Here is a 21,424-nt window from a genome sequence, read left to right on the forward strand (position 1 = left end):
CACAACTGATGGCTAAACACAGCAGTTGTAAGAAAATCGTGAGTTGAGTTTGGTTCTCACTTTAGTCTCTTACTGTAGAACTAACTTAATTTTAGTTTAGCCAAGAGTGAGCTAGGACTGACTTGCATTTCAGTAAACTTTCAATGTTACAAAATGGGACACCCCCCCTTTTTAAAAATAAAGATTATTTGCATGTAGTTCTTTCTTTCCACTCAGAAGAACTTAAAAGGACCTATATCCACTATTCCTAAGTTCCATAAAGCTCTGTATGATAAAGATAATAACAAACCAACCTATTATTGCTGCTTTATAGAACCACATTCTGCTTTGTAATCTAATACATTTGCATCTCTTCTCATGGTGTTGAGTATTGGGGGCTGCGGAAGGATGAGGAACAGCCCATCAGGAAAGAATTACATTTAAACTCATCACAAGAAAGATGGTTCAGGGATATCTGAGCAGAGAAAGGGGATCCTGGGACTTTCTGAGTTGAAAAATAATCTCATCATGATCACTTTTTTTAGTAAGGACATTTTCTAGAGTAATATATTGAATTCCCAATAAATATCGAAGCTGTTCTTTGCCATCTGGTGTCACTGAGACTCTCCTGCCCAAAAGCACCCATGAAAGGAACATTTGTACGGGCCATATGTATGAAAATAATTTCTCCAGTTGGTTTTTAGGGGGGGGAGGAGGGTGTTTATTTTGAATTCTGGTTCAATAATTCTCACTGGGGATCACTGACCATTCGCTTGAAACCTCCTCTGAACACACTGTGCGCACGGATTGTTACGGCGGCCGATGCCAAACACGGTTCCTGCAAAAGTTTAGCTCTGTATTTTATAATTTTATTCTATTTTAAATGCAGAAAGACCAGAATCTTGACGTTCTGGGGTTTGTTTAAGCCAATGATTCACGAGGCTTTGTTGCCTGTAGCGCTCAATTCTCCTTATTAAGCACTTTTGTTGTATAGAGGACACTGAAAGCCACAAACCCTATTATTAATCTTTATTTTTAAATAGTTTCTCATCTTCTCACTGAAATTGATTTTGAAATTAGAATGTCAGTGAACTTCTATTTTCACCCTCATAATTATTCTCATTTGCCTCGGCGATCGCAGCAGCCGCGTTCACATCCAAATTTCCCTAAAAATCTATAGTGTATTCTATTATAATCTATAGTTTATTCTATTATAATCCATAGTGCATTCTATTATAATCTATAGTGTATTCTATTATAATCTATAGTTTATCCTTTAATAACCTATAGTTTATTCTATTATAATCCATAGTGTATTCTATTATAATTTATAGTGTATTCTATTATAATCTATAGTGCATTCTATTATAATCTACTGTTTACTCTATTATAACCTATTGTTTTTTCTATTATAATCCATAGTGTATTCTATTATAATCTATAGTGCATTCTATTATAATCTACAGTGTATTCTATTATAATCTATAGTTTATCCTATTATAACCTATAGTTTATTCTATTATAATCCATAGTGTATTCTATTATAATCTATAGTGCATTCTATTATAATCTACTGTTTATTCTATTATAACTTATTGTTTTTTCTATTATAATCCATAGTGTATTCTATTATAATCCATAGTGTATTCTATTATAATCTATAGTGTATTCTATTATAACCTACAGTTTATTCTATTATAACTAGAAATACAGAAAAATTGCTCTCATTAGGTAACTAAAGGAAAAATAAGTATCTTTTGAATCAGCTCTGTCACAGAGAAATGGATGAAATGGGTATTTTCAATGCAATCTAAACAAAGATCTATTTCTTTAGTGGCCAATTCAAATATTATTTCTGGTCTGACTTAGAAATTATTTCAAGCTTTGCTTAAACAGTGTATCCTGACTCTAAAAAAAAGAAATCAAAAGAATTCTAACAGCATGTTCTCTAAATTAAAATAAAATCAATTAGGTAGTGAGGCAATTTCAGCTCATTATCCTTCAAGTAAATCAGAAACGATGTTAAAATTCAAGCCCAGATAAGAGAGTCAGTAGCCCCAGGGGGTGGAATTTCCCTTTTCTTCAAACGACCCCTTCAATATCAACCTCAAATATGAATATTAGATCTCAGACCTTATTTTAACCTCGACTGGGGTGGGGGAAATGAAGTAAAATCAGTTTTAGTTGTGTTCAGTTATTCAGGGAATGTGGACCTTTGCCAGGCTCCCACTTGCATTTACTCACCATTTCCTTACCTGGGTGAGGCTATTTCTCCTCAGCAATAATTCTTAATATTATACTTTAATCAAATTAAATCATAACTTTTTGGGGTGTCTTTAGCTTCGAGAAGGTACAGTTAAAACCAAGAACCCAACCCTATTCTGGTATTAAAATCACAGGCAGAATAAAGTCTAGTTGGAGCCAGTTGAATACAGAAAAAATACCGAAAAAGCAAAGCATTATCTGAAACTTGTTCATTTGGGCTTAAGTACATGAGGGATTATTTTTGATTAGCTGTTCATCTATTTATATATATATTTATATATTTCATGAATTTTTTTTGGTATTTAAATATTGATGTAAAACATCAACTATTTATATTCAATAACTGTAAAACCAGAATGTAACGTTGTTTAGAAAATGAAGGAATTTTAAAGTATTTAATGCTCAATAAGTTTTGAGCATATTTTAAATATTTAAACACATTTCATAGTAAATGCTGAAATGTATAAACACCTTTGCATCTGTATCCATGCACAGAAACCAGCTAAAAGTAAATTCTGACAAAGCAGAGCTCTTAACTGAGTTCTCATTCCTATTTATACAGTAATTTTGATTTATTTTCAAATCCCTGAGCACTTTCCGTAGTAAGAAAATGAGCGTTGGCACAAGCACCATGTCCTTTTCAAGTATAGCTTAAATAACTTATATAGTTCCATATAAGCTGCTCAGAAATTCAATATATTCCTCTGTGTACAATACTGAAGTGAAATTTGCTGATGACACCAAGTTGGGAGGGAGTGTGGAGCTGCTGGAAGGCAGGAGGGCTCTGCAGAGGGATCTGGATAGACTGGAAAAATGGGCTGATTCCAGTGGGATGAAGTTCAACAAGGCCAAGGGCCAGGTCCTGCACTTTGGCCACAACAACCCCCTGCAGCGCTCCAGGCTGGGCACAGAGTGGCTGGAGAGCAGCCAGGCAGAAAGGGACCTGGGGGACTAATGGACAGGAAGCTCAACATGAGCCAACAGTGTGCCCAGGTGGCCAAGAAGGCCAATGGTGTCCTGTCCTGTATCCAAACCAGCGTGGTCAGCAGGACAAGGGCAGTGATCCTTCCCCTGTGCTCTGCATTGGGGAGGCCACACCTGGAGTATTGTGTTCAGTTCTGGGCCCCTCAGCTCAGGAAAGAGATTGAAGTGCTGGAGCGGGTCCAGAGAAGAGCAACAAGACTGGGGAAGGGACTGGAACACAAGCCCTATGGGGAGAGGCTGAGGGAGCTGGGCTTGTTTAGTCTGGAGAAGAGGAGGCTTAGAGCTGAGCTCAGCACTCTCTAGAACTACCTGAAGGGCAGTTCTAGCCAGGTGGGGACTGGGCTCTTCTCCCAGGCATCAGCAATAGGACAAGGGGCCATGGGCTTCAACTCTGCCAGGGGAAATTGAGGCTGGAGATGAGAAAGCAATTCTGTGCAGAGAGAGTGGTCAGGCATTGGAATGGCTGCCCAGGGAGGTGCTGGACTCACCGGCCCTGGAGGTTTTTAAACTGAGATTGGACATGGCACTTAGTGCCATGATCTAGTCAATGGGCTGGAGTTGGACCAAGGGTTGGACTTGATGATCTCTGAGGTCTTTTCCAACCCAGTCCATTCTGTGTGTGATTCTGTGCGTGAAATTCATTCTTATTCTCACAATCTGTCCATAGATTCAAATTGCGAGGGATGAAACTGCAGAACTTTCCGCTGATCTGACCGAGTCATTGTTTTTCTGCAAATTATGGTGATATTTTTTCACGTCCATATAAATCATTTTGATTTGAAAGAAAATGGCAGCATCAGTAAATGTACGGGGGGAAACTACAGAGGCGATATGGTGATAAAAACCAGGAAAACAGATCTTAAAAGTTTAATGTCAGCGTTTTGTCGCTGTTTTCCCGCACCCTGGACGTGCGTTGGGTCGCCCGGCTCGTTTTCTCACATGATAACAAGCCGGTGATGGAAAAAGAATCTTTTCCAAACAGGAAAGAGAGAAAAGCTGCCTCATATCCTTTCTTTTTTGCCCTGTTCTTATGGCTTATCTGTGTGGGGACAGTATGTTTTCAACGCTTAATAAACAGCGCTTGTCTCGTGGGAGGATGTTTGGCGATTAAATTGTCACTGTATTGAATATGTAAGGTCGGCATGTGCTCACTGGTTTTTCTTGTGAGGTCAAAGGTATTTCCAAAGCCATTTATATGTTTTTTCTATCTTGCTGTTCGTAAAGGCCCAAATCATTTTGTGAGTTTGTTCACTGAAAGGGTTAAAGCTGGGAATTTCTCAATAACTTCTTACTGAAGACTTTATGAGAAGCCATTTACTTAAGGCAAAGTGGTTTAAAAAACAAAAATTAAATATATATATATATATTTTAAATGAATTTCTGTCAGTCAAAATCACCTGAGATAATGCAACAATCTAAGTGTTTTAATAAAACGAACAAATGTATAAGGTTGAGCTCAAAATATGGGGGTGTATTAGATAATGGAAAATAGCTGTAAAATATTCTCCTTGTAGACACTCAAGTCTCCATTTCCAGTGGGATGGCGGGGAAACAAAAATCCTGAAAATGTTGGGAAGATGGAAAGCCCTTTCATACCTGCCTTTGATAAATGAATAGTCTCTTTTGGAGACTCTGACTGTGCATGGTGAGAGTATTTTGAAAGTAAATTAACCTATTGGCTTTATAGTAATAATGATACTTGACTCAAGGGTGGTATGGCAATCCATTCTGAGTTATTCTTTGGTGATGGCTTTATCACAGAATCACAGAATCATTTCAGTTGGAAGAGACCCTCAAGATCATCGAGTCCAACCATAACCCACCCCTGGCACTAAACCATGTCTCTGAGAACCTCATCTAAACGCCTTTTCAACCCCTCCAGGGATGGTGACTCCAGCACTGCCCTGGGCAGCCTGTTCCAATGCCCCACAGCCCTTTGGGGAAGAAATTGTTCCCCACATCCAACCTCAACCTCCCCTGGCGCAACTTGAGGCCGTTTCCTCTGCTCCTGGCGCTTGTTCCTGGGGAGCAGAGCCCGACCCCCCTGGCTCCAAGCTCCTTTCAGGCAGTTCAGAGATCAGAAGGTCTCCCCTCAGCTCCTGTTCTCCAGCTGAACCCCCCAGGTCCCTCAGCCGCTCCCATCACACTTGTGCTCCAGCCCCTCACCAGCTCCGTTCCCTTCTCTCAACTCGCTCCAGCACCTCAAGGCATTTCTTGTGAGGTGATCCCACCACCCTTCTGTCTGCCATTTTGAGCGCTGAGGTGATTTTGGTGCCCCTGGGGCCACAATTTTGAGCCCTGAGATGAGGGGCCCAAAACTGCCCCCAGGTTTCGAGGTTTGGCCTCCCCAGGTCCCAGCACAGGGACGGTCACTGCCCTGGGCCTGCTGGCCACACCAGTGCTGGTACCAGCCAGGATGCTGGTGGCCTCTTGGTGGCCCAGCACATCAACACTCCACCCAACTTGGTGTCATCTGCAAACTCACTGAGGGTGCACTCAATCCCCTCATCCAGATCATTGATAAAGAGATTAAACAGAACTGGCCCCAACACTGAGCCCTGGGGACACCACTCCTGACCGGCCAACAACTGCATTTGGCTCCGTTCACCACAACTCTTTGGGCCCTTCAGCCAGTTCTTTACCCATCACAGATACACCATCCAGACCATGAGCTGCAGCTTCTCCAGCAGATGCTGTGGGACACGGTGTCACAGGCTTTACTGCAGTCTAAGCACACAACACCCACAGCCTTTCCCTCATCTACTAGGTGGGTCACCTTGTCATGGAGGAGATCAGGTTGGTCCAACAGGACCTGCCTTTCACAAACCCATGGAGACCGGGCCTGATCACAAGCTTCTCTTGTATGTGTTGTGTGATGTTACTCAGGATGTTCTGCTCCATAAAATCAAATTTTGAGATGGACCATGTAAAACTGGAATTTACAAAAGCATTCAGATTTCTCCATATGTGAACTGCACATTCAGGTCATTTACAACATTCTTGTTCCCTACAATACTCAAAATTTCATCCCAATAATACGTAAACACTTCAAACTCTGTCCCAAGTCACAGTGGATCAGGTATTTAGTTTGAAAAGAGGTCCTAAGTTGTTCTTGGAAAAGGTTAACATGAAATGTTTGATTAGATGTATTAATCACTCATACTTCTTTCAGTGTGAAAATTATCATGCATAATGCATAGAAACTAAAAAGCCAACTGATCAGCTCTGTAGATCATCTACAAATAGAAAAAGTGGCAAAAGAATGCTCGATAATTGTTTTTCAATTAAGTGTTGTTGAATTAATTAGAAAAAATATGCAATTTTTGATGAATTCAAAAGCCTGAGCAAAAGGCTTCAGTCTCTTGTACTTATTTATTGAAAATGGTGAATATGTAACCTGCGATTGTGCAGGTAGGACCCTGTTAGCTGGTGGTAATTATCTATCTATCTATTTATCTATCTATCTATCTATCTATCTATCTATCTATCTATCTGTATATATATCAGAAAACACCTGCATAATTTATTGTTGTGAAAACTGGTCACAGCACAAGCAGCTAAAGCTCAAAAAAATGCAGTGCAAGGAAGAAATGTGGGAATTCTACAGCCTAAGGGGGTTTGCCAAGTAAAAAAGTCACTGAATTTGAGCTACGGAGACCGATTTAGACATGAACGACTCGTTCATCGCCTCCCAAAAAGCTCCAAAATTCAGCAGTGTCAGACCAGATGCACGAATCGTGTCATTTTTCATGTTGAAGAGTTTAATGGGGGCGAATGACGGTCCTGTTTGATACGGGGACAGCCCTCTGGATAAAGAATACAATTAAATTAGGAAAAGGACTGCGCTTCATCAGCCTCCAGTTGTCCGACGAGCTTCCCCATTCGCAGCGGAGAAGGAACCAATTCTGCACGTCGCTCTCTCGAGCTGTGAAATTCTAATTCATGCCCCCAAAAGGTTATAATATCAATTACAAATGCCGTGCGTTAAGTGTGAAGCCGATCCACCAAAAATAACAGTTAAATCACCTTCTTTCCTTCTTTAACTTACATCTCATTATGGGAAAAGTCTTTAGGTTTTGTGTGTGAGATTTATTTATTATTTTAATATATATATTACGCATTCTGTTGCCACCTCTCCACGAGTGGAAATTCAGCATCCCGAGCCACATGCACACCCGTAAAGACGCAAAGGTTGATGGTAAATAGTCCCATATACCTCTGCTATGGTCATTCTCATAGCACTGACCGGGGAGGGCTCAATATCCACCAGCTGGACGGCGTTAAAACTCTGGAGGCAGCAATGGCAAAAGGATGAGAACAGCAGCAAAGGTTAGAAAGGCAAGGACAGTTAGGAAGAGTTTGTATTAAGAACAGCTTAAAACTCGAGGGAAATCATTGACTCTAAGCCAAGGAGTGAATAGAAAAATCAAAATTGCAGTTTGTTAAAATGGCAAGAGAAAGGAAACTGTGTTAGAGGGGTTAATGTGTCTGGAAAAATCCCTCTTGTGTTATCTATGAACAGGGTTCTTGAATTTAACCACCTGTCTAAGTCGTTTTATGAATGAATTCAAGTAATTAAAAGCTGCACTTTGTAAAGAATCTAAACTTAAAACTGTTATTTCTTACAATATTAGTAGTGTCGCTGGGACACTTTTGTTAAAATGCTGTTTGGAAATATATTTACATACTTAATTTTTATGTCATTAAAGATTGGTTTGGAAGCAACATACACACCTGTCCTGGTTTTGTTAAAAACAAGACCGGTTCTCTTTTAGTGATTTTTCTTCCAGCTCAGTTCTTCTAGGTGCCTGCACTTCTCTGAGTTTTACCTGCATATTTCTCCTTGGATGCTGCACTCGGTGCTGATAAGAGACCAAGGGAATGCTGAAGAAGCTCGTGTTTAGATTTATTACTATGGTAGCCAAGAAAGACTGATACGTTTTCCCACGTTCTGTTGTGAGAGGGGCGTGTTTGAGGAGGGGCGGATGGCACAGGTGACTAGAACTGACCAACGGAAGTATTCCATCCCATAATCATCATACCCCCTATATAAAAGGGTGATCACAGGGTCACTCTCTTCGCCCATGGCCGGTATCTGGAGAGGCCCCTGTCTGTCTGTCTGTCTGTCTGTGATCCACAGCCCTCAGGCCCTGCATCCCGCACCCGGTTCCGCTTTGCTGTGCAGTCCCGCCCGGGACTTCCGGGGCCTGAGCTGCAGCTGCTGGAGCCGCCAGCTCCGCACCCCCAGCTCTGCTGCTCAGTGACGCCAGCGCCGCATCCAGCATGCGAGACTGGCTTTGTGTATTTTGTATATATATTCTCTATTTATTAGTAGCATTAGTAAAACCCCTTAAAACTCTCCAACTTGAAGTCTAAGTCTCTCTTCCTTTCCCCTTATCTTTCTTATCATCTTTCCAATCTAAAGGAAGGGGTGGCAGGAGGTAAAGGGGATAACAGGGAGCGTCTGCCGTGGTTTATTGCCGCCTTGCCTTAAACCCTAACAGCACTGAAATAATATTTTCTGAGATTCTATTGGAATGCAATGTTTAAACAGTATTTTTTCTAAACCTATATGTGCGTAGAAATATTTCTGGAGTAATTCAGAGGTATACGGACACTTTATTTGCCACAGCATCACGCAGGTTGTAAATCAGTATTAGTGAATCTGATGAGAATTTCGCCAGCAGGATAAAAAGCTGATAAAATGTAGTAAGAATTATGCTGAAAGCAGAAAACCACGGGACTGCTAGTCCCGATTTGGAAGCAAAAATCAAAGTTTCAGCTCTTCTGTGGATCATGTTTGATGCTTTTGTTACATTGACCTACCTACTGCAATGGGAATTAGGCCATTTTCCCAAAATACAACACGAGCTTAAAGCAGAATGGGGTAACACTGTGCACATTTATAAGGATTTTCTTCAAAAGGGAGGGAGAAGAACTAAAGGAGGGAACTGGGAAGGGTTCTTACGGTGTCGCTGTCGCTGGGTTGGAACTGGAAAGGCTGCGGTTTGTGGAACACGGAGTTCTCCTGTAGAAACAGCTGGAGGTTGTAATCCCGCACCACCTGAGAAAGAAATAAACCCCGGTTAGAGCCGTTATTTTGTACATTTCGAAATATTGCCTTGATATATAGTTAAATTAGAGCCTTGTGGCGAATAGAGACAGACAACAAAAGGGAATAAAGGTCTTGATTGTGGGCAGAAATACCCAGAGTTATACACAAGTGATTGGCAGGACAAACCCTGCATGACAAATAGTTAAAAAATATCTATTATTAACCTACAAAAGGCAAAACTGGCGAGAAAAAAGCCAATTAGTGAGTATAGAGTTTGTGGTGTCACTACCATCAATATTTTTGTCTCCTCTTGTGGATAATTTGTTGTTAGTTCTTTGGCAAATGGTTTATTTTTACAGCAATTATTCACTGGAGGAGCTGAAAAGCCAACTTGGAATATTGTCTATGAAATCAGTTAGAAAATTAATCTCTTTTTTATGAAATTGCTTTCAGGGAAAACCCTCAAAATGTGCATTTTGCTAAATCAAAATGACTCCAGCTACTAAATTTGTTTAATGATATATTTCAGATAGCACGGCGCATATCCCTAAACAAACCTCTTATGGCAGAATTTACACAGATTTATAAAGAAAAACACAGTGATTGCGATAGGAAAAAATAGGAGCATCACTTGAAGAATTCTACAGAGAATTCAATGCTTCAATTGATGGAAATATGTAAATAGCAGCATGGAATTCTAAAAATCTATTACCAAGTGGAGGGTTTAATGTACAGAAGTATATAATGGTGTTTATCCAGAAATAGCAGCGTTGTATATGATGAAGAATTCTGATTACACTGCCTGCAATGGTAAATACGACATGTTGTCTATTGCATCAAAATGTTGGTGTTAGTGGAATATTGAACTGTAATAAATTCATCTTCGGTTGAAGAAAGGAAATACTCCCCCATGGCCAATAACGCACTCATTTAAATACATTAAAGTACATAATTACTGCACCGATTTGAGCAGTTGAACGTAAACGCATTGGAATGCGTAGAAAACATAAAGAGAGGCGTTTTATTTCTTTCCCATCATTAAAAATTTGGCAAATACCGACGGAGGAATCACCTGCAGCTTCGGGTGATGCTCAGCGCTGACGTAACGTCACTATTTTAAACCAAATTCAGTTACAAATCACTGCAAAGTGTCGTTACTGTGAACACGAAAATCCACACGGTTATTTTATTGCAATAAGTTTCCACCGTAGAGCTCGAACTCAAAAGCAACTTGGTTCTTGAGAGAAGAAAAACCACCTTTACAACTATATTTTGTTAAAAATGAGAACAACTATCATAACGTGACACTTGGGGGAATGTACAAGTCCAGCATATTAATGCCCCGGAGCATTTTGCACATTAGATTTGACAACTGTTGGGAAGAAAATCAAATGATTTCTGAGCAACACGGTGTGTTCGGGATTTAAGCAGCAACATTTGTAAATGTGATTCAGAAATCCAATCAAAGTTTTCTTTCTGAAGTCAACGTCAATTGACATGTTAAAATCCAAATCAAATGTTAAATCTATACCATAGGCAGAAAGAAGGTATAGAGAGATATAAATGGAATTATTTGCCATGGTTTGTGAAGCTTCTGACCAGAATCATCGCAGAAACGTGATTCAAAGCAGCAAACGGAATTGCAGCAAATGTTCCAAAGAAAATCAGGGTTTTTTTTGCAAACAGAGAAGTTCAAGAAGTACAGTCTTGACTAATACAGTTCAAGTGAAAAGGAACTTCAATTGCGTTTTCATATGCTCAGGGGAATATTTGCTGAGGTCACCCCAACTTAGAAGTAATAAAACCTCCAAAGCTGCACCAAACGATGGATGATAAAGTGTGAACAAACCCTTCAATTTAGATAGAAAACTGTGTTTTGAGATGCTTCCCTCAATCCTGACTGACAAGCAGCAGCGCTGGGAAGCAACTGGGCTCGTTTTAAAGCAAATATCATTTAATTCCATCCTCTGAACAGAAATATAGTTACAGAATCACAGAGTCCCAGAATGTCAGGGGTTGGAAGGGACCTGGAAAGCTCATCCAGTGCAATCCCCCCATGGAGCAGGAACACCCAGATGAGGTTACACAGGAAGGTGTCCAGGCGGGTTGGAATGTCTGCACAGAAGGAGACTCCACAACCCCCCTGGGCAGCCTGGGCCAGGCTCTGCCACCCTCACCAGGAACAAGTTGCTTCTCAAATTTAAGTGGAACCTTTTGTGTTCCAGTTTGAATCCATTGCCCCTTGTCCTATCACTGGTTGTCACCGAGAAGAGCCTGGCTCCATCCTCCTGACACTCACCCTTTAGATATTGATCCCCATGAATGCAGTCACCCTCAGTGTCCTCTTGTCCAGCTCCAGAGCCCCAGCTCCCTCAGCCTTTCCTCACACGGGAGATGCTCCACTCCCTTCAGCATCTTGGTGGCTGCGCTGGACTCTCTCCAGCAGTTCCCTGTCCTGCTGGAACTGAGGGGCCACAACTGGACACAATATTCCAGGTGTGGTCTCCCCAGGGCAGAGCAGAGGGGCAGGAGAACCTCTCTGACCTACTGACCACCCCCTTCTAACCCACCCCAGGTACCATTGGCTTCCTGGCCACAAGGGCCCAGTGCTGGCTCATGGTCACCCTGCTGTCCCCAGGACCCCCAGGTCCCTTTCCCCTACACTGCTCTCCAACAGCTCGTTCCCCAACTTACACTGGAACCTGGGGTTGTTCCTGCCCAGATACAAGACTCTACACTTGCCCTTGTTCTATTTCATTAAATGTTTCCCCACCCAACTCTCAGCCTGTCCAGGTCTCTGATGGCAGCACAGCCTCTGGCGTGTCAGCCACTCCTCCCAGCTTGGTGTCACCAGCAAACTTGCTGACAGTCACTCTATTCCCTCCTCCAAATCATTGATGAATATATTGAATAACACCAGCCCCAGCACTGCCCCCTGAGGCACTGCATTAGTTCAGACAGAAAACACTAAAGCATTTCTATCAATAAGCTGAAGTGGCTTTTCTAAATGTAGCTTGTGATCTTGTGCTCTAAGAACTAAAAAATCACAATAAATATTTAAAATCTTTGTTTTGACAGCAAGCTGGGGTTTGTTCCAAATTCCTAAATCGCTGACAAATTCGTTGCGTGTTTAACACTCAAGCTATTTTTGAAACACTTTTGATACACTAATAGAATTTCTCCTCCTTATTTATCCTTCTTGAGCTGCTTCTTGCAACGTGGATCTACATGAAATATGGTTCAAAATCAAGGATGAGCAAAACCTACATCCATGGAATAAGCCACCATGATTAGTATTTCAGAGCAGGACATGCTTTTTCAGTAGCGATTTAATCCTATTTTCTCTCCTCTGCATTCTTGAATTGCAATAAAATTGCTGCTAATGAGCTCCGAACAAGTGGTAAAAATCCCGTTTGGACCTGGAAGTTGTATTGACATTTTTCTGTTGGTTTTCCGGTCATTGTAATAACTTAATAAAGCAGAAACGGGAGTATTTTCCTCAAATATTCCAAAATACCAAATATTGAACACAATATTGAGAAATGAAAGATGAATATGTAGACATGATATATAAGCAGATGTAGTTAAAAGATTCAAACCCAGCCTTTTTAGGGAAGATATTTGAAGCTGATATACACTGAGGTAAATTATTACGAGTCCTTTTCCGACAGAAGACAAATGGTATTTTCATTATCTTTACAGCTGCTGCCAAGTAAATTCAAAGACAAGCTCGCACAACACTCTTAATCCATTCGCTTTCCATCTAATAAGGTGCGAGTTCACATGTTTGCAGGTGAATAAAGAGCGTGTTAAATCTGTTATTTCTACATAAATCTACATAAATCCCCCCGTAAATGAGCTCTGTTCTGTGCGGGTGGTTAAGGTATATGTAGAAAGGAATATTATGAGCTTGTTTGAGCTCAATGGCAACTCTTTTTTAATTATTTTTAGCCCAGCAGATGAATTATTTAAGTATCAAAATGCTCCTGGAAGCGATCGTGGATTTGATCCTGGCCGCTCCACAAAGCAAACAACCCCCGTCTATGACAAGACTCTAATCTGTTCGCTGTATTTGCCAATCTTAATTCAAAGGAGAAATCGCTGTAATATTTTGGGGTTTTGTTTGAAGCTGACAGTCAATTATTAAGCAACGATCCAGAGAGTTCCGCGGGGTTTTGCAGTGACGGGTGATTCACGCGGTTCCCAATGACGCGGATGAATTCTCAGATGAAATTTCTCCCTCCAAACGTGCAGATTGAGAACAACCCAACATTCCTCGATCGCCGTTCTCTAAAGATCTTCTGCTGTATCAACATCATCTACAGTCTCACTTCTTTTTCTCAAGCCATGGAGCTTCTATATACTCTTAAATATTCCCTTACAAAGGATTATTCAGTTCAAACTTACCCTGCTGGAAGTCTCCAGTAAAAACTGGAAGGTGTTCTGTACAGCTTGGCACGTCTCTAGTTCAGTCCTGCTGAATGCCATTAAATAGTCCTTCAGGTGATCGTATACGTTTCCATCCAGAGCCTGGAGGAGGGAAAGAATTTGGGAATATTAAGAAAGAAATGAAGAAAAAGCAACGGGCACTTTGATATTTCATATTCACGTTTAGATTTTAAGATGCTCGTGTCATTTCTTAGACGTATTCACCTAGAATTATTACCCTTTCATTGTTGACATCCATTAGATGGCACCACAGAGCACCGGATCAATATCTCGTTATTTTTAATGATTTTCATCCAATTGTGTAATGTGGCCGTAGCAAGAGAGTGAGGGCAAGTTTGGAGGAGGGAATACGCTTAGGGAAATGTCATTTATGGCAAAAAAGGGATTTAGGAACTGCAAGGATTTGGGGGTTTTACCAGCCACCATCACTCAGATGCTTCAGATCCACGCTAATTGCTTATTAAAACCTGCTAATCAATACCTGCCATTTTAGAGAAGCGTAACACATCCCTTTTGTGCACAGACATGCCAAAAACATAATAAAAATAGATTATATGTAAGATAAACTGCCAACTCTAAACCCCTGTTGTAACCAGTCAGAATATCACATTGTGTGGCCTGGGTTAGACCAAGGTTTAAAGCAAGTTCTAGATTAAAAACATACGAGTTCACAAGTGACCGACAATTTCATTTCCATTTCACAGATACTCATTTAAATAGTATAAACCAAATTTTACAGAAAACTGTTGAAACAGCATATTCACTGAAATAGCATATTCATTGAAATAGTGATTGTCAGATCGCACATGATTCAATAATTCACTTCCATTAAAAATTGCATTAATTAATTAATTAAATTGCATTTAAATCTCAAGTAACATCACAGGGCTCATAGAAGAGAACCTTGTGATCAGGCCCGGTCTCCATGGGTTTATGAAAGGTAGGTCCTGTTGGACCAACCTGATCTCCTCCATGACAAGGTGACCCACTTAGGACATGAGGGAAAGGCTGTGGGTGTTGTGTGCTTAGACTGCATAGAGCCTGTGACACCGTGTCCCACAGCATCTGCTGGAGAAGCTGCAGCTCATGGTCTGGATGGTGTATCTGTGATGGGTAAAGAACTGGCTGGAGAGCCCAAAGAGTTGTGGTGAACGGAGCCAAATGCAGTTGTTGGCCAGTCAGGAGTGGTGTCCCCACGGCTCAGTGTTGGCGCCAGTTCTGTTTAATCTCTTTATCAATGATCTGGATGAGGGGATCGAGTGCACCCTCAGTGAGTTTGCAGGTGACACCAAGTTGGGTGGAGTGTTGATGTGCTGGAGGGTGGGAAGGCCATACAGAGGGGTCTGGCCCGGCTGGATCCATGGGCTGAGGCCAATTGTCTGAGGTTCACCAAGGTCAAGTGCCGGGTCCTGCCCTGGGGTCACAGCAACCCCAGGCAGCGCTACAGGCTCGGGGAAGAGCGGCTGGAAAGTGCCCGGCGGAAAAGGAGCTGGGGGTGTTGGTGCCAGCGGCTGAACATGAGCCAGCGTGTGCCCAGGTGGCCAAGAGGCCACCAGCATCCTGGCTGGTACCAGCACTGATGTGGCCAGCTGGCCCAGGGCAGTGACCGTCCCTGTGCTGGGACCTGGGGAGGCCAAACCGCCAATCCTGGGGGCAGTTTTGGGACCCTCATCTCAGAGCTTAAAATGGCGGCTCCAGGGGCACCAAAATCACCTCAGGGCTCAAAATGGGAGCCAGAGGGGTGGTGGGATCACCTCACAAGAAAGGCCTTGAGGTGCTGGAGCGAGTTGAGAGAAGGGAACAGAGCTGGGGAAGGGGCTGGAGCACAAGTGTGATGGGAGCGGCTGAGGGACCTGGGGGGTTTAGTGAGGAAACGGCCTCAAGTTGTTCCAGGGGAGGTTGCAGTTGGATATTAGGAAAAAATTCTTTATGGAAAGGGAACACTGGAACAGGCTGCCCCGGGCAGTGTTGGAGTCACCATCCCTGGAGGGGTTTAAAAGGCATTTAGACAAGGTTCTCAGGGACGTGGTTTAATGCTAGAGTTGGGTTATGCTTGGACTCGACGATCCTGAGGGTCTCTTCCAACTGAAATGATTCTATGGTTCCATGACTCTAAGTTGAGTTCCTAAGGCACAGGCCTAACTTAGCATGAGGATTTTAACACCTCGTGTGTTTTTATAATGTTAAAGCAATGAGCCCTCAATATCACAGTTATATGAGCACCAAAGTTTGCGGCTCAATCAAGTACATTTATTTTCACATCCCAATAGCAGGTCTGTCTGTCTTGCATTTTCAGAGAATAAACACGATGTAGTCAAATTGCCAAGACAGGTTGGGTTCTCAGAATTGCTGCACGACTACGACAATCCTGAAACTTCCCAAATATGGAACTTGTGGACTTTTCTGATGGAGAATTATCTTTTCCAATAGATGTTCAGATCAAACACCGGGCTGGAGCGCCGCTCTGCCAATACATGTTCACTTCGTTTAAATTAAGACTTCTTCAGCGCAGGCGTTGACGTTGGAGTTTGTCCCTTTGGGTCCTTTGTAGGGTCAACGGAGAGAAGTTGGTACTTACGTGATTCATCTCCAAGACAGATGGTTCAAAGAGGTCGCATGATGTTAAGCGCCTGTTCCTCTAAATAGCGGCCAAATAATTCGCTTAAATCATAGAATCGTAGAATCACTTTGGTTGGACAAGACCTTTAAGATCGAGTCCAACCATAACCTAAATTTAGCACTAAATGTCCCTAAGAGCCTCATCTATGCATCTTTTAAACCCCTCTGGTCACATAAACCTGGGTGACATAAAGCCCATCTCAACATGGGTTTGTTCTTTGCAACTTATATCTACCGAGCACTAGAAATTAATTAATATACAGTTGCACTCTGTAGTTCTCTGAATCTAAAAATATGTATAAACATGAACTACATTATCTCCCCACTCTTGCAATGACCAAGTTTTGTGTTGAGATGCCCCAATATCCCCGTGACACGATATAGATATATAAAGAAAGATATATAAGAAAGAACATCAAAGAAAAACATGAGAAATGCCCCAAATCTGTCAGCACGTGGAAACGGCATTACAGCCTTTCCCATTCATTAATTAAAAGCCGTTTCAATATGATGAAGTTGTTAAAATACCGATGAGAGAAGCCAGAATTGAAGTTGTTGAGGTGTCGCTCCAAAACACACTAAAAAACTCAGAAAAACCCAGAAAAAGTGACAATCCCACCAGTTAGAGGACGGGTTACAAAGTGCTTTTAATGCTAATGTATCCATTCATTCTATAGAATGGTAATTATGATATCAAGCTGGGTATGTTCATGTTAAAACAAAAGATTTGACTTGCTGAACTCTGTGATCTAAATGAACATTCAGGTGGGGTTTTATAATGCGTATCTCATTTAGTTACAAACACTCCGACTCGAACCTCTGAACATCACGATTTAGGTTGGAAAGAAAACGTCTTTTCAAAATTCCCCATCGTACAACCTGAAAACTGGAAGAAAGAAAAAAGACCAATAACCCCTAATAGACATTATTTCACTACAATGGCTTTTGTTCTCTTTCTGAATCTCAAAAGATTACTCAATCACTTTGTGACAATCAGACTGAAAAACCTTTTTCCAACCTCAAAACGACATCAAGATGATTTTTTAAACGCATCTGGCATCAGAACTAAGATAATATGAAGTTAAGTGCCACCGAATTACCATTTCCAAGGAGTGTTTTTTACGAATTAATTTCTTTACAGTGAAATTGTCATATTAAAGGTAAAAAACTTTGCCATCTGAGTCCAGTTTTTAGCAGATAATGGTTGAAACTGGGACTGACAAAAATAGAATCTATTACCAAAGGCAACAGATACACAAGGAAATTAAATGGTATTTTGATCAGAAATCCTATACATTAATTCAAATCAATAAAATGACACGGGGGGAACAATAACATTGTTCTTCTGATTTCAATATAAAGTTTCAAGTATAACATTACACAGTTTTGCTAGGAACAGAATTTCAATCCCAATTTAGATCATAATTTTGAGAAGATTTTTCTTTTGTAATTCAAGAGATTATATTAAACATTCTAGGAACTAACTTGTATTCTATTCTCTCATATGTGTTGGCTATAATCATTTTACATTCTATCAAGATTTATTCAGAATTCCCATTTCAATTTCTTGGAAAAGACACAGAACAAGCTAATCTACTGTGTATTTTTTATTTAAAAAGACTTATTCCTTCTCAAATCCCCACGAAAAAATTGAATTTATTCGACTTGGGCATAATGCAGACCGGAGTCGTGCAAAACCACCTTTTGCTTCCTTTTAATCTCATTTATTTCTGAAATATCCCTGTTTTTCTATTTATGCAACTTCTATTCTATTCTATTCTATTCTATTCTATTCTATTCTATTCTATTCTATTCTATTCTATTCTATTCTATTCTATTCTATTCTATTCTATTCTATTCTATTCTAGTCTAGTCTAGTCTAGTCTAGTCTAGTCTAGTCTAGTCTAGTCTAGTCTAGTCTAGTCTGTTCTGTTCCTCTACTCTACCCTACCCTATTCTACTCTACGCTACACTACTCTACCCTACTCTACTCTACCCTACTCTACTCCACCCTACCCTACTCTACCCTACCCTATTCTACTCTACTCTACTCTACTCTACTCTACTCTACTCTACTCTACTCTACGCTACTCTACTCTACCCTACCCTACTCTACGCTACTCTACTCTACTCTACCCTACCCTACCCTACTCTACTCTATCCTACCCTACTCTACTCTTCCCTACTCTACTCTACCCTACCCTACTCTACTCTATGCTACTCTACTCTACCCTACTCTACGCTACTCTACTCTACCCTACTCTACTCTACCCTACCTTACTCTACTCTATCCTACCCTACTCTACTCTACCCTTCCCTACTCTACTCTACCCTACCCTACTCTACTCTACGCTACTCTGCTCTACCTACTCTACTCTACTCTACTCTACCCTACCCTATTCTACTCTACTCTACTCTACTCTACTCTACTCTACCCTACTCTACCCTACTCTGCCCTACCGTACCCTACTCTACTCTACCCTACCCTACTCTACTCTATGCTACTCTATCTACTCTACTCTACTCTACCCTACTCTGCCCTATTCTATTCTATTCTATTCTATTCTATTCTATTCTATTCTATTCTATTCTATTCTATTCTATTCTATTCTATTCTATTCTATTCTATTCTATTCCATTCCATTCCATTCCATTCTATTCCATTTATGCGACTCAACCTGTGCTAATTTGGCCTACGCTAAATATTAAAAACCTCAACAAATGTTTCCTAAGCTGCCACCACTTTGCTGGAAACAATACAGTTGATGTGGAAGGCAAAGAATTTCCTTACATGGGTGGAGGTAACATAATAAAATTCGACCTGACTCTGTCCCACAGGCTGAAAATGGAAAGATAAGGACAAGTTTTAAATGAATGGACCAAAAAAATCATTGTTGTGGAGCGGTAACTTTTCTATGAAGTCAATGGGGTTACATCATGATTATGTGACATATTTTCCTGTTTAGTCATCAAAGCAAAAACCTCAATTAAAAAGGGAGATTCATATCACAGATGCCTTCTCTCTATTTTAGGTAGCCTATTAAAAATTAAAGCGAAATTCTTGTATCGCCCTATTTGTATTTGCATTAGAAACGCCGTTTTATCCACCCCAATGCGTTTTGTTTTGGAAACAACCTGTAACCCATTAAGAACAACAGGGACTCTATTTTTCACCTTGTACTTTCCGTAACACTACCCTAAATGTTTTCTTACTCAGCATTAAAAATATATATATATAAATTACGTAACGCACAAGCTGAGGTGAAGCTTGTTGAGTGTTTGTATTTAACATTTACATCTATAATCCATTAAATAAACAGGGTGATCTCACAGATTGTGCGGCCTGTGAATTTTCAGTCGAGCGATTTTGGTAAAATGAGACTCCAAGTGTTTTTATATGCAAATATCAAAAGAAAGGTACAATAATAGCTAAATTGTTATCAGTAATTATGACTATTAAGACATCAGCTTAAGCATGTGCCGGGTCTCCGAGTTTAAATCAAAAGTGGTTCATATCTATTTTATCCCAATGGATCTCAGAATATTTGACGGCAAAGGGGAGAGGATTTTAAAACATTCCTTTAAAACTCAGAAGTCATGAAGTCAACAACTTGAATCGGGCGGTTTTGCCGACCTCAGCGGGATTCGGAGCCGCGACACGTAGCAGCATTTCCCAAGGACATAGGCAGAGAAGGAAGGAAGGGCAGGAAAACCCATCCCTTTCTGTTAACAGTGACATTCCAGGGTGATTTTCCTTTAAAAATGCTGATTCCTGGCCATAATTTATTCTAGACATCATTATTTAAGTCTTTTTCTTTTTAAATTCTTCTATCACTGCAGTTGTCAGTGCTGAAACGCCCTTCTCCTCCATCAAGACATCCTAACGGAAATCTCTATTTGTCAACAAAATTTGAGTTCTAGATATAAATGACCAACATATCCAAGATTGAAGCAAGAGAATTGTCCCCAAAACATCTGACATAAAACCAATGGGAGCTTCTGTGTTTCCCAGTCGTCCCAGTGGAACCTCCTGTGTTCCAGTTTGTACCCATTGCCCCTTGTCCTATCACTGGTTGTCACCGAGAAGAGCAGCATCGTCAGACACAATATCAGCCAAAAGAAACAAAGAAGGCAGTGACTTGCAGACTTTTTCTAGCCCTTACTGCACTTAGAGCCAAGTTTTCTACCACCCCAATCACTGTGTTCATATCTCCTTGACATGAAGAATGTTTGGCCCCAATAACTCAAAAGTCCCTACAGAAAGATCCTCTGCCACCTCTCTGTGGTTTCATAGGAAATAATTTTAAGGAATTTTTATAACTATCTCGCTGTGCTGTTGTTGTCAAGCTACTCAGCTTCTCCTGTTTCTTTTTCTTAAATCAACATCCTGCACGACTGGTTGTTCTTCAGAAGGACATTCTGAAGAACAAGGAAGCGAAAAGATAATCCAGGGACATATCCGCACCACAATGACACAAAAATATGGGAATGAGTGAAAATCACAAAAGCAGGTTAAAAAATAGGGTGAGAATATGATGCAAAGGGCTGCAAAGTGTATAAAGTGACTATTTAAATCAACAAAAATTGCAGAAACCATCGGTGTTTCCTCAATGTCGTGGCAAACGTGAGAACAAGAAACACTCGAAGAGAACAAGTGCCCTGATTTGTTTGCTCAGAGCTTTGTATTTTCAAGGGTCAATAGTTTTGGGCTTGCCTGCAAGTTCTTTGTTTGGTCGCATGAGTCACTTGGCGATTGTTCCTTTACAATTCAGCCGGGGTCATTGTTTTTAATGACAAAAAACGTGTTGCTGGTGCACTAAAGTCAACTCTGAGCAGAGAAAAGCACTGAACGGCCACCAACAGATGCCCGTCGTCCAGAGACAAAGTCCCTTTAAAACAAATAGAAGCAAAATTAATGATAATATTAAATACTCCTTCTAGATTTGCATCCAAGGATCTCACGGTTGTGCGCTGGAGTTGTCCCATTTAATGATGAGGGTCTGGTAGGTGATTTTCAGTGACTTCCCCTGGCGCAATCCCCTTTGCTTTTGTATTTCCTCGTTCTTGGCAAAA

At 40.9% G+C, this 21,424-nt stretch overlaps 1 protein-coding gene across 2 annotated transcripts in view; it reads right to left on the reverse strand.

Annotated features, from left to right (window-relative positions):
• The window catches only part of FCHSD2 (FCH and double SH3 domains 2), a 164,926-nt gene that overhangs the window by 39,088 nt on the left and 104,414 nt on the right, over positions 1–21,424 (reverse strand). For both annotated transcript variants that reach the window (XM_082056779.1, XM_082056778.1), the window contains exons 9-10: positions 13,691–13,813; positions 9,197–9,292 (exon numbers count right to left, since the gene is read on the reverse strand). In XM_082056779.1, coding sequence (XP_081912905.1) covers positions 9,197–9,292; positions 13,691–13,813 — 219 coding nt within the window. The remainder of the gene's footprint in view (positions 1–9,196; positions 9,293–13,690; positions 13,814–21,424) is intronic.

This window comes from Streptopelia decaocto, assembly GCF_964273445.1.
Source record: "Streptopelia decaocto genome assembly, chromosome: 1".
Taxonomy (NCBI): Eukaryota; Metazoa; Chordata; class Aves; order Columbiformes; family Columbidae; genus Streptopelia; species Streptopelia decaocto.